Source organism: Saccopteryx bilineata, chromosome 1 (assembly GCF_036850765.1).
Source record: "Saccopteryx bilineata isolate mSacBil1 chromosome 1, mSacBil1_pri_phased_curated, whole genome shotgun sequence".
NCBI classification, from domain to species: Eukaryota; Metazoa; Chordata; class Mammalia; order Chiroptera; family Emballonuridae; genus Saccopteryx; species Saccopteryx bilineata.
Genome location: NC_089490.1, coordinates 208,793,651 through 208,807,960, shown reverse-complemented (window position 1 = coordinate 208,807,960; position 14,310 = coordinate 208,793,651). Strand labels below are relative to the sequence as shown.

The 14,310-nt window shown below is 43.4% G+C and overlaps 1 protein-coding gene across 1 annotated transcript in view; it reads left to right on the top strand.

Moving 5' to 3' along the window:
• Positions 1 to 14,310, top strand: part of LOC136319452 (ryanodine receptor 2) — a gene marked incomplete at its 3' end in the record, with an annotated part of 236,616 nt that overhangs the window by 100,042 nt on the left and 122,264 nt on the right. The window contains exons 11-12 of the mRNA XM_066252709.1: positions 905 to 1,088; positions 4,371 to 4,506. Coding sequence (XP_066108806.1) covers positions 905 to 1,088; positions 4,371 to 4,506 — 320 coding nt within the window. The remainder of the gene's footprint in view (positions 1 to 904; positions 1,089 to 4,370; positions 4,507 to 14,310) is intronic.

Below are 14,310 nucleotides of genomic sequence, written 5' to 3'. Positions count from 1 at the left end.
CATGTTGTCATTTCTTAATTTAAATTTAAATACATTTTTTTCAGGTAATAGAAAAGCATTTAATACATTGTTTCCTAATTAATAAGTGAATTTTGTGAGTTAACATCATTAAACAATTTTTTAAACAGACAGAAATTAAACAAAAAGACAGTGAGTATCAATAATAGCATAGCAGTTAACAGTTCTTTCTCCCCAAAACAAAATAGAACAAGAAAGTATCAAAATTATGAGTTTGGGAAGTTACATCTTAAACCTTAAACTACGTACTGCTTTATAGTGAAAATAGATTGTTTTCTAAATATTTAGACTATTGCTTTTGTAGACATTGGTCTTCTAGTCCCTTCAGGATTTTCTCTAGATAAATTTCTCTTGATACTGGTGCTTTTAATATACTATTATGTATACATGAATGAATATACAGTTTCTCACTTGAATGTATTATTTCTTTAGGAAATCTAGACCCTTTTTTATGTGACAGAAACAGAAAGACAGAGAGAGGGACAGATAGGGACAGACAGATAGGAAGGGGGGAGAGAGATGAGAAGCATCAATTCTTCATTGCGGCTTCTTAGTTGTTTATTGATTGCTTTCTCATGTGTGCCTTGACTTGTTGGCTACAGCAGACTGAGTGACTCCTTGCTTAAGCCAGTAAACTAGGGCTCAAGCCAGCGACCTTGGGGTCATGTCTATGACCCACACTCAAGCCAGCGACCTCACGGTTTCAAACATAGGTCCTCTGTGTCCCAGTTCGATGCTGTATCCACTGCGCCATCACCTGGGTCAGGCTAGACCCTTTCTTATATGTTGCTTTTACAGTGGCATTGGGAGAGTGAAACTTTAAATCCTATATAAAACAGTACATGCAGTTGTGAGTCACTAGAGCAATGGTTGCTGTTTATTTCAGGGGCCTGGATGCTCTCAGCAGGAAAGCGAAGGCCGCCCTGGTGGACCTACCCATAGAGTCTGTCAGCCTGAGCCTGCAGGACCTGATTGGCTACCTGCAACCACCAGCCGAACACCTGGAGCATGAAGACAAGCAGAACAGGCTGCGGGCCCTGAAGAACCGGCAGAATCTCTTTCAGGAGGAGGTGAGCTCCCAGACACCTTCTCTCTTCTGCTGTCCTCTTGGGCAAACTAGTTCACAGTGGAAAGTATTTGACATCTTGCCCTTTGCGGTCAGGAGCAGCAGGCATGCTATGCTGTCAGGGTGTAGGGGACTTTATGCCTTGGCCAAAGTTGTGTGTTTTACTCTCTTATCAGCCTTCCTTCCACACTGATCATTCATTGCATTGTTTTTGCTTTATGTTCAAATCAGGCTCTTCCAAGTGTCTACATGATACAAGTTTGGAAAGCATGAGGGTTTCTGTCCAGCAGGTTCTCGGGGCTCCTTGGAGCTGCCTCAGGAACCACAGGGAGCTTGAGCTGGGGACAGAGCTGCCCAGGAGAGGGCCACCCAGAGGCACAGCTCCAGGCCCCCTGCCTAGACACAGTGACCCCACTTCTGCCTTTTGCTATATTAAGTTCTTGTGTATATAGGTTTTCTTTTTCTTTTTTTTTTCCCTGAAGTTGGAAATGGGGAGGCAGTCAGACAGACTCCCGCATGCGTCCAACCGGGATCCACCTGGCATGCTCATCAGGGGGTGATGCTCTGCCCATCTGGGGCGTCGCTCTGTTCTGACCAGAGCCATTCCAGCACCTGAGGCAGAGGCCATAGAGCCATCCCCAGCGCCTGGGCCAACCCTGCTCCAATGGAGCTTTGGCTGCGGGAGAGGAAGAGAGAGACAGAGAGGAAGGAGGGGGGAGGGGTGGAGAAGCAGATGGGTGCTTCTCCTGTGTGCCCTGGCCGGGAATCGAACCCAGGACTCTGCACACCAGGCTGATGCTCTACCACTGAGCCAACTGGCCAGGGCTGTATATAGGTTTTATTTCACCAAAGTTCTGCCCAAAAGAGCTCAAGTGCACATTTACAGACAGAAAGACAGAAGGGCCATGTGACATGGTCCTAATGCTAGTGTCACAACTGGTGCCATCTGTTCCAGAGTTTCAGCGGGAGGACATTGGCTGGAGGGAGGTCAATGTCGTCCTTCCCCCCGCCCCCCCCAAAAAAAAGTGTCCCTCATCTTCCCACTGCCCAGCATGATGGAGTGACTTCCTCTGAGTACAAGTATCTAAGAGAAGATCAGAGGACAAGGCTGAGTTTCTGTGTCCCTAAGTCTATGTTTTTCTCATTTTAAAACTGTTTCTTCACTTTCCATGAACACCCTTGGAAACTGACATTAACTTTTGAGGCGTGGCCCTCTCCTGGGCACATTAACTTTTTCATGTGCCTATGAAGAATTGAGCAATCTAGAGACCACAATGGCACGAAAGCACAGGAAATGTTAACAAACCAAGAATAACAATGTTTTTCGAGCCCTTTTTTTTTTGTATGCCAAATTGTTAGCGTATGTTCGCTTAATATTTAGGGACACTAAAATGAAATACTGGACTGTGGAAATTTGAAATATTGACTTGTTTTCCAAATTTTTTATTGCACTTACTGGGGTGATGTTGGTAGTAAAATTATACAGGTTTCAGGTGTACGATTCTACCACACATCATCTGTGTATTGCACTGTGTTTTCACCACTCCAAAACAAGTCTCCGCCATCACCATCTGTCCCCCTGTACCCTCCCCCACCTCCCCCACCCCCACCCCCCACCCCCACCCCCTTACCCTCCTTCAATCTTCACACTGTTGTCTGTGTCTACACTTTTTTTTTAATTTTTAAATTTTATTTAGAAAATTAACTTGAACAGGGTGCTATAGATCAATAAGAGTACATAGGTTTTAGGTAAACATCTCTATAGCACTTGAACTGTTGATTGTGCTGTGTGCCCATCACCCAAAGTCAAATCGTTTTCCATCACCTTATATTTGTCCCTCTTTACACTCTTCCCCATCCCTTCCCCCTCCCCTCCCCCTCCCCCTCCCCCACATCCCCTTCCCCCAGGTAACCACTTCACTTTATCTATGTCCATTGTTCTCAGTTTTATATCCCACCTATGTGTGAATCATATGGTTCTTAGCTTTTTCTGATAAACTTTGTTTAGTTTTGTTTGTGTGTTTTAATTTTTGCTTAATCCTTTCACCTTTAGTTTTTTTTTTTTCACTTTCTCATATAAGACAATGTGGATGGGGACATAGAAATGTTCTTAGACCCATGATGCCCTTAAATTTTTGGCGTGAAATAACTTGATTAGTTAACTTTTACAGCTCTTTCTTTACCATGCTTTGCTTCTTTTTCACAATCTTGATTTAACAATAATAATAAAATAAAAAAAAAAAGAATTTTAAATCCAGACAGCATCTTACAAAGTTCTATAGTAAGTTTTTTATTTGGATAGAAGATATGTTTTTCTGAGCTTTTCTTTAATTAACTAGGCTTTCAATTTAATATTTAGTAAAGCTGCTGCCACAGATGCTGACCCTGAAAGTGAGGATCTGCTTTTAGGCTTATGTAAGAGATAGAGAAAAATATTTTTCCTCTGCTCATCTTAGATTCATTAGCTCAGGCCCTGAAGATTGACTCAGAACAGGCAGATTTACTAGAGAAGAACAGACAGCAATTTATTCCTCACAGTTCACACATGCTCTGCACTTACATGCACCGGAGTGCCTCGTGATGACCGACTCAAAGGAGTGGCTAGAACTTGGGCTCATCTAGCATTTTAACCAAAAAGCAGTAAGTGTGTAGAGAAGTGACATGAAGACAACAGAAAGGAGTCTTGAATTTCCGGGGGCAGCCCATATAGGAAGGTAAATAGATGGGAGACTCTCAGAGGGTCAGGGTAGCAAGTCAGTCGAACACTGCACGTTTGATTACCACACGCAGTGTCAGACTGCTGAGTCAGCCTTGTCTCCAATGAAGCCCCTCCTACCTTTCCTGGTACAGAGGAGGAGGGAGGGTGGGGAATTGTCTTGTTTTTGCCTTTTTCTCAGTTGTCTGAAGCTCAAATTAGTCCTATGCCAAAGAGCCGTGTTTGAAGCGGTATACTTAGAACAACTTTAGTTACGGTAGAATATCCTTATGACTCTTTATCAATCGCTTATTGATAGCGTATGCATTTGAAATACACATTTTTATATTGTTGTTCCGCTTCTATTTGAGAAGAGCAGTTAAAATTGAAAATCACTGAAATTATTTCAGGAACAGTGTGTTTCACCTGCCAGGGGTGTTACTTTCTTGTCCTTCGAATAAGTGATCTCATTTTCTTAGTGATTGACACTTATATTAAGCCAGGCTTTTTGTTTCTCAAATCCACTGAGCGCCGTCCTGTGTGTGTGAGCGGAAGGGCCGTTGCTGACGGTGGTTTGTTCTGACTCTGCAGGGCATGATCAGCCTTGTGCTGCAGTGCGTGGACAAGCTGCACGTGTACAGCAGTGCGGCCCACTTCGCCGATGTTGCAGGCAGAGAAGCCGGGGAGTCCTGGAAATCGATTCTGAATTCCCTGTATGAGTTGCTGGGTAAGAAGAGTGATTGGGTTTTCAAAGCAACTGCTAATGTCTATTTAAAACTATTGCAGAACAGTTACAGCCGTCTTATGCCTTGCTTCTTATTGATGCTGTCCGTTTTTACCTTAGCGGAGCTAAATCCAGTGGTGTTTGGTGTGTAAATCCATCTTGAGAGACGTGGCCAGAGCGATAGCTTTGCCTTTGGTTGAAGGAGAGTCATCCAGGGTGGCATTAGGTGGGGGCCTCTGTGTGTATCAACATTAAATATTTCCTTTTGATTCTGAAGTGAGTCCCACAAGCCACTGTGAACCTGCCCCCCCCCCCCCCCCCGACCATGCCACCTCCTCAGGGGTCTGTCCCAGTTTCCTCCTCCTGCTTTTCGGGCTCTGCCTTAGCAGTCCATGGGTACATGACAAGCACGGCTTACACAGCATTCCTGGGGGCTCTGTGCACACATAGGACTGCATCGTATTTGTCCTGGACAATGACTGGCTTTTACCATCTCTTGTCAACAACTGTGTAAGGTCTGAGCCAGGTTTACCTTTCCACAGGCTGGTGAATTAGCCTGAAATCAGAAGGAAAAGGGATAGTTTATTTCTGACAGCAATGGATGTACCCAGGGTGCAGTGTCCTCAGCCCCTTTCTCACAGGACAATGTGAAGAGGACAGCTGATCGCTGGCTGTACATGCTGCCTTGACACTAGATTCTGTGACAAACTAGATGCTTTAGATAAAGAAACGCCTCGTGTGTGTTTGAGGGTGGAAGGGGTTATGTGCAGAGGGAACAGTGTCATGGGAGATACGTATCTATAACATGCATTTTATTTATATTTTATATTAGCTCTTTTTTTTTTTTTTTTTGTATTTTTCTGAAGCTGGAAACGGGGAGAGACAGTCAGACAGACTCCCGCATGCGCCCGACCGGGATCCACCCGGCATGCCCACCAGGGGCGATGCTCTGCCCACCAGGGGGCGATGCTCTGCCCCTCCGGGGCGTCACTCTGCCACAACCAGAGCCACTCTAGCACCTGGGGCAGAGGCCAAGGAGCCATCCCCAGCGCCCGGGCCATCTTTGCTCCAATGGAGCCTCGGCTGTGGGAGGGGAAGAGAGAGACAGAGAGGAAGGAGGGGGGGTGGAGAAGCAAATGGGCGCTTCTCCTATGTGCCCTGGCTGGGAATCGAAGCGCGGGTCCCCCGCACGCCAGGCCAACGCTCTACCGCTGAGCCAACCGGCCAGGGCCTATATTAGCTCTTTTTATACTCTGTTTTCTGGTTTGATTGTTAATGGAAACATGGCTAGAATGTGATTTTCCCTTCCAATAGAGAAGAGATATATCTCTTAGGGTATGTTCAGTGTCAAATAGTAGAATGCCTGCACTCAGACTGCTTCTGAAAACAAGGGGCATCTGTGGGCTTGCAAAGCGAGGGGTCTACACTGGGTGGGACCCAGTGTCCATCACAGCATCTGACCAGGGACCAGGTTCTGTCTGCACTCCCCTGTAGGGGTCAGCTGCCTCCAGTGTTGACTTCCCTGGACTGCCTCAGGGACTGCGATCAGCTCAGAGCTAGAGGTGTCCCTTTCTCCACTCCTCCCCTGGACATGGAGAAGTGACGGGCTGCTCCTGGAAATTCCCTCTTTGGAATGAGTATGCTGTTTCCATCTCATTAGCCCAGACTGTGTCTGCGTCTCTTCCTGACCTGCTTATCCTGGCTGGAGGCTGGGGAGTACACAGCCCCGGCTTTCACCCACTGTAGAAACTGGAGCTACGCCCTTGGACTGCCTGGCTGCCAAACAGGTGTGCATGTTACACAGAAGCAGGGAACAAACTAAAGGTGTCCACTTTCAATGTTGACTCATATGATAAGTATGTTAAAGAGGTTCCCACTGAGGTTAGACTCTCTGTAGCAGAGAGTCTGTGGCCATTGAGTTACCCTCAGCTCACAGCTGTTGACCTGTTACTCCTCTGCTGTTACATCTTTTTCTTGAAAGACAAAAGTTTAATCTTTAATCCACAGGCATCAGCCTCTGAGAAAATGACCTTCCTCCTTGACAGTCATGGTTTCACTTTGACAAGTGGCTAAATTTGTATTCAGTTTCCTCATCTGCAAATTGGAGGAAATACTAGGTCAATTCAATTGTAAGACAGGTGCATGCTGGCACCTGGTGAGTGACACCTGTTATTATAAATGTGATCTGTGCCTGACCTGTGGAGGCGCAGTGGATAAAGCGTCGACCTGGAAATGCTGAGGTTGCCGGTTCGAAACCCTGGGCTTGCCTGGTCAAGGCACATATGGGAGTTGATGCTTCCAGCTCCTCCCCCCCTTCTCTCTCTCTGTTTCTCTCTCTCCCTCTCTCTCTCCTCTCTAAAAATGAATAAATAAATAAAAAATCCCACTGTCCACACAGTCGGTGTTGCTCCCCCCCCCCAAAAAAAAATGTGATCTGTAAGACGGACACAATCACTTTCCTTTTAGGTTGTTGATATTTCCATGAGACAACGTATGTCAAATGCTTAGCATAGCATGTTGTTGTCCATCTTGTCATTATTCCCATTTTGAGGATAGTTTTGTTATCCTCTTACTCATTAGCATAGTAGACTTTCCTCTTTAGCTTCTGATTTTGTTGTTGTTTTGCCTTTTTAGTATGTCTTAGAAAAGAGCCTTCACTTGGCATAGTTGGCTGTGACCAGAAATGTTTGGGGTTAGCTGGTAGAAGCCATAGCATCATGATTATTGCAGATAGCCTCTGGCTCATGGTCTCCTCGTCTGAAAATGGAGGAAATGCAGTTTTTTTCATAGTTCTCCCCAGGATGAAACATTCTCTCGTTCTACCTCTTCTCTGAACACTGTGTCACAGTCTCGTACACCTGCACCCTTTATGTCAGGTGCATCGTGGGCTGGATAAATACCTGAGATATGGTGCTTGAGCTCTGGCTGATCGTCTGGTAGTGTTGGGGTTCTGGTTCATCTGTGCCTCCACTCCTCTCCACCAACCTTTATTTCTGACTCTTGGGAGTGCTCGCTCACATTCTCATGAATTTTCCTTGACTCTGATGTTTGGCATATGCCCTTTTTATTCTGGTCTTTGGACTTCTGAGGCCCCAGGCCTGGTCTGCCCCTTCTTTTCCACATTTGACCTCAGTCACTCTGTCTGTAGTCACTCAGTGTGGCTTCTGATCCTTTCCTGCAATCTGGTACTGTTCACACAAAGTGCCTGGAGTCACTTCAATATAGAGTGTTTATGTTTAAAAATATATATATAAATATTTATATATATACACACATAATATACATTTCTTAAATATATATATCTCTTCCATAATTGTTTATGTCTTACTTGGTTAAGAAAGGATTTGAGGGATCTATTACTTAATGTGTGTATATATATATTTTCCTAAAACTCACATACTTAAAGTATAATAATTATATATGTCACTAAGAACACTGTGATTTCAGGCAGATGAATATTTTGTGGCTTTAAACTGTTCTATGAAACAAGACTTACTTCATATATACACACACACACACACACACACACACATACACACAAACACCTATGCTCACACATTTTTAATATTTATATTATCACATTGTTCTCCTGAGAGGGCTTCGGTGAACCGTCCACATATATGTCATAATATCTCTTTTTGGGGAAAATTCCTTTTCCCTCTTGCCTGTTTTTCCCAAGGATCTCTATTCTTTGTCCTTTGCCTAGCCTCCTAAGGGGATCTGTGTCACAGAGGCTGTGTCATGCTGAGGGGACAAGGGCTTGGAGTCCAGCATCTCTAGGTTTGGAAAGAAACTTCATCCGTTCACCACAGACTGACTGAATGTCTGCTATGGGACAGGCCCTGATTGGGCAGTGAGGGGCAGTGGTGACCGGGACACAGTCCCTGCTCCCATAGCTTGTGGTTAATGGCAGAGACAGATGCCATACATGACAAGGTGACTGCGATGTTTTGCTGGCACCGCCTCGCCATCTCAATATAGGGTGTTGTTAAATCATATTACTAAGTGATAATAAAAGACTGATAACTTTGACAGCAGAAAATGAAAAATTATGGAAATTTGGTAAAATATGCAATCTATTTGAAAGACAAAAACCCAGTTTTGCAATTTATAGAGTTTTCATAAATCCATAAGTAAAGGAAATACCATCTAATAGGAAAATAGACAGCACTTGGATCAAGCAGTTCACAGAACAATAAAAAAATAATAAAAGATTCTCAACATGGCAAATACTGAAATGCTAATTAAGATAATAAATAAGGATCCTATTTTGCTTGTTTTATTGGTACACGTAAAGACTTGGAAATACTCCATCATTGAAGAAAAGGTTGGGTATTATGTACTTGGTGTGAGTGTAAATTGTTGATATTAAAAAACCAACCCTCGCCCTGGCCGGTGGCTCAGCGGTAGAGCATCGGCCTAGCGTGCGGAGGACCCGGGTTCGATTCCCGGCCAGGGCACACAGGAGAAGCGCCCATTTGCTTCTCCACCCCTCCGCCGCGCTTTCCTCTCTGTCTCTCTCTTCCCCTCCCGCAGCCAAGGCTCCATTGGAGCAAAGATGGCCCGGGCGCTGGGGATGGCTCTGTGGCCTCTGCCCCAGGCGCTAGAGTGGCTCTGGTCGCAACATGGCGACGCCCAGGATGGGCAGAGCATCGCCCCCTGGTGGGCAGAGCGTTGCCCCTGGTGGGCGTGCCGGGTGGATCCCGGTCGGGCGCATGCGGGAGTCTGTCTGACTGTCTCTCCCTGTTTCCAGCTTCAGAAAAATAAAAAAAAAACAAAAAAAAGAAAAAAAAAAAAAAGAAAAGAAAAAAAAAAAACCAACCCTCCATTGGCAATATACATGAAACTTCAAATGTATACCATATTTGCCCCATGTATAAGATGCATCTGTTTTCAAAAAATTTGGGGTCTAAAAACTGGGTGCATCTTATATACAGTGGTTGTAGTTTCTTTACGTGCCTTTCTTGTCTTTTTGAACTTGTTTTTGTTCTAATTGTTGAAGACAGTGATTTGTTATCAGACACATGAGGACAAGCTAGTGGATGGGAGTTCTGGCAGTGATGAGGAATTGTATGAATTTTATGATGAATAAAACATGAGTTCAATAACTTTATGGAATACTTTTTTTTTTTCAAATTTCGGGTCCCAAAATTAAAGTGTGTCTTATACATGCGAGCATCTTTTACATGGGGAAATACGGTATTTCCTTTTAGTCTCAGAAATTCTCCATTAAGGAATGTAATCTAGAGATGTATTTGTACAGGTGGAAAGGATGATCACTGCAAAATTGCTTATAAATCATACGAGATTGAAAATCATTTTCCTATTAGCAGGGCATTGGTTACACAGGTAATTGTACACCTATGAGGTATAATACTGTGTTATCACTGAAAATTGAGATAAATGCATCATTTGAAAAATTGAAACAGGCTAGATTGTTGACTTTTTAGTATGACAATCTGGGATGTGGTATTAAGTGAAAAAGGATGCACTGCTCGCAGTTTGCTTAGGAAGATTCCGCTGTGTACCATTAAAATATGCAAAGAAAGGACATTCTTGTATATTCATTAGAAATTTCTAGAAAGGTGCACAGAAAACTTCTAGATGGCTGCTTTTGAGCAGAGAGGTCTTCTACTTTCTCTGTGTTATCTTAGTCTATGTATTACTTATATAATTGAAAAAAGCAGTTTACATAAATGAGTAATGATAGTTGATGAAAGGAAAAGCTAATGTATTAACTCTAGTTCAGTGAAAAAATAGAAGGTTTCTATTCAGTGCATGTGGACACTCTTTATTATGCTTGGTAGTTTTCATGGTAGTTGCTTCTGGTGAACAGAATTATCAGAGATTTTGTTGTTTAAATGTTTCTTTGACTACTCTTGATTTTGTTTTTATTACAGTGAATACTGATGTCATGATTAGAAAACAATAAATGAATCAATCTTTTGTCGGTGTAAGAACTACCTGACTATTGAAGTCAGCATGATAATATCAGCAGCTGTGTCTGCTCAAGTGTATACTTCCCTTTGTCTGGAAAGGTCTTAGTCAGATCTGTGTCAGTAACTGGAGTTCAATTGGTGTTATGTCACACTGTCCTGTACCCAGCGATCAAAGGTTTTGGTTCAAATATCATTAACTCCAAATCTGAAAAGCCTCCTACTGATTCTTCCAAACAGGGAGACAGTGGATTCCTTCTCAGGTTAGGTATGAAATAAGACACCTTCTGTTTCTGTCTATGGTGATTTATTGAGCATGGAGAAAGGGGAGGAGGTGGGAGTGATTGTCTATAATGTTTAAAATTTGACTTGGCTATATTTATATGTGTTTTAGGAAGAGGGTGACAGACTTATGATTCTGGTTTATGAGATGTGTGAGCCTGCACCGGCAGGATCATGGGTGTCCCAGACTCGGGTCAGGGTTTGAGGGCAAGGCTGTGCTCACCCCCCCACTGCTCTGACAGCTGTGGCCACCATTCACCTGCTTGAGGCCTGCAGCTGCTACTGTGCTAGGATGTCAGAGAAATGGCTCTTTGCAAATAGTTTCTACAATGCTTATTTTATGAGAATTCAAAGTGTGAAACAAACAGATTAGACTGCTGTTTTTCAGTATGCTGGAAGCTTCCAGTGTCTGCGTCCTTGAAGACTGACCAAGGGTAGAGCAGTTAAGGATTCTGCATATCCAGCTCATTCCCCAGGGCAGGTCTTCCCATGTACTGAAGGACACGGCATTCAAGAGACGAAAAGGAGGGGTCCCGGCTTCAGATGTGCTCACACCGGGTGTCACTCTGGATTTGTGCACACAGGTGTTTTCTGTCCTGTTCTCTGGAAACTCCTAGAAGGAAATTTTATAAATAACATTAATATTATTTTGTGAGAGAGAAAGACAGGGACAGATAGGGACAGACAGACAGGAAGGGAAGGAGATGAGAAGTATCAACTCTTCATTTCAGCACCTTAGGTGTTCATTGCTTGCTTTCTCAAATGGACCTTGACAGGGGGGCTACAGAAGAGCCAGTGACCCCTTGCTCAAGCCAGCGACTTTGGGCTCAAGCTGGTGAGCTGTGCTCAAACCAGATCAAGCTGGTGACCTTGGGGTTTTGAAACTGGGTCCTCTGCATCTCATTCTGATGCTCTATCCACTGCGCCACCGCCTGGTCAGGCAACATACTATTATTTTTTCACCTTGGTAATAATCTTGTCTATGAAATGACAAAGACATTACTATATTTTTAATGGAAATTTATTTTATAGCCAATTCTGTGAGATACCTACTTTCTCTATCTACTATATCTCCCTCCACTTTTCTTAGCTCTGTAGACAGGGGATTCAAGCAGGAGGAGTAGGCAGGATTGGGGTGCAGCTGAGCCCGAACTGAACATAGTCTGCAGAATCAAGCTGCCTGGGTTTAAGTCATCTCCTCTGTGTTAACAGGGACCCACTGATGTCCCTTCTTACCTTCTTCTCCCGGTTAATGTAGGGATGGAGGAGAAAAGCTCTTACTTGGTCATGTGGCTCTGTGCTCTGTGCTCAGGGGGCTGCCATCTCTGAGGCGCCTGGCAGTGGCTGTGGCTGACCTTCTCTGGGGCATGTTGGAAGTTCTCAGTCTAGTCCCTGCGCCTGTGACAAGGTGACTGCAACTCTCCACTGCATTTGCATCCATATTTCCTAAATGAGGACAAATAGTGATGTGTGGAGGATGACAGGTCGTAGCTCTCTTTAAGGCCGATTAGCCAGCAACTGAAAAGTGCTTTAAGGTTTACATGCCTGTCCTGCACTGAGGAGAGGACCTTCGTCTGGAGTTTATTCCTGTTCCTTGATGCACATAGAAAGTTCTCATTGTTCCTTGGAGAGGAGAGTGGCCCTCAGACACCTGGCAGTGCTTGCCATTGCTTCACTTTTCCTTTTTGCAAAGAATTAAATGATCTGATTTTAAAATGAATACATCTTTAATATAACAATTAGATAATTAATAGAAGAAAGGTGGAAACTACTTGTAAATTTAACAACACATTTTTTAGCATGTAATCTTTAAAAACCATTTCTTCTAATATTTATATGATGTTATACACATACAGCACATTTTGCACACCACGTGCACACGGGACAGGAGCGTTGTGTTTGCATGCCTTTGCAAAACCCTACACTGTTGAGACACCGGCTGTGGCCTTCCTTCCTGAAGGTTTGCAGCTTGGTCCAAATTCCAAGTTGGTGGACTGAGACAGGCTCAAGGCTTCTTGGTGTCTGTCCATTCTGGGGGTCATCTGGTCACACGTACATGCTTCCTCATTGCCATTTGACGTTTTCTGAAGTTACAGAATGCCCCCTCCGCACAGGTCCATACGACTGCTGTTCTTAATGAGCAGCTGTGACTTTTAAATGAGATTTGTGGTCCTTTTTTTCTCCTAGCTCTGTTCATCTTCCCCCCTGTTTTGCAATAAGAAAATTCTCTTTTCAACAAAGGGAGAACAGCCCTACCCTTTTCAGTATTACTCAAGGCCTCCTTTCTATCCCAGGCACTTAATAGGATATATTTTCCCAAAAGGCAGCTTGCATTCTCTGGGAAATAGTCTAAAAAACCAGTTCTCCACATTGTGCATAGACTTATATTGGGTGTGTGAACTTCCTTCACCACAGTGGACTTGTACTCTCACTATTCTTTTATAACATTGCTTTCACCACTGTTAAGACTGGGGGCAGCTTTCCTTGGCTGGGACTGTGACCCTTCGTCAGTTTGGATGTGACCACCCAGCTGAAGAATGTCATCATCTATTTAGTCCACACTCAGGCTGTCCCAGTGTTTTGCTCTTACAAACAGTATTATGATGAATTTCCTTGTATTTCTAATAATTCCCTATTACTTCAGAAACTCACGTGATTTCTTTTTAATTAGCTGAATTATAGTAATTCACACAGTTCATTTATCTGTAAAACACCCTTGCCTGTACACATGTGTGCACACATTCATAATTTCAGTAGGAATTCTATTTTATTGAGTTAAAATTTTTTTTTTGGTTGGGAATATATATATATATATTATTACTGAAATAATAACAGATTTTCTAACACATATCTGTCATAATAGAAGAATGAATCACTGCTTGACTTAATGTTGCTAATATACCTCTGAATATGACTTATAAATACCATTTTTGTAAAAGATTTTTAGATTTCTATTTGGAAGCATTCCCTCTGGTTTTCTTATCTGCACGACTGGTAGGCATTGATATCACAGTTGTAGTGTCTGGTAAAGACAGTGCAGGAGCCTCCTTAAGTTTATTTACTTTGGGTTCAGTGTAGAAATTACTTATTTCTTAAATACAGAAAAAGAGTTCTTTTGTCTTAGACATATTTTTCAATATTATTCATGGGTTATTCTGTTTAGATGTTCTCCTTTGGGTCAGTTTTGGTGAGAAAATATATATATTTGAAGGTTTTCCTAAATGTTCAAATATTCTAGTACTACTGAGATATATAAAGTGGATATGTTTATAATTCCCTTTATTTAATTTTTTAATTTTTTTTTTTTTTGTATTTTTCCGAAGCTGGAAACGAGGAGGCAGTCAGATAGACTCCCGCATGCGCCCGACTGGGATCCACCCGGCATGCCCACCAGGGGGCGATGCTCTGCCTATCTTGGGGTGTCGCTCTGCTGCAATCAGAGCCATTCTAGCTCCTGAGGCAGAGGCCACAGAGCCATCCTCAGTGCCTGGGCAAACTTTGCTCCAGTGGAGCCTTGGCTGCGGGAGGGGAAGAGAGAGACAGAGAGCAAGGAGAGGGGGAGTGGTGGAGAAGCAGATGGGCGCTTCTC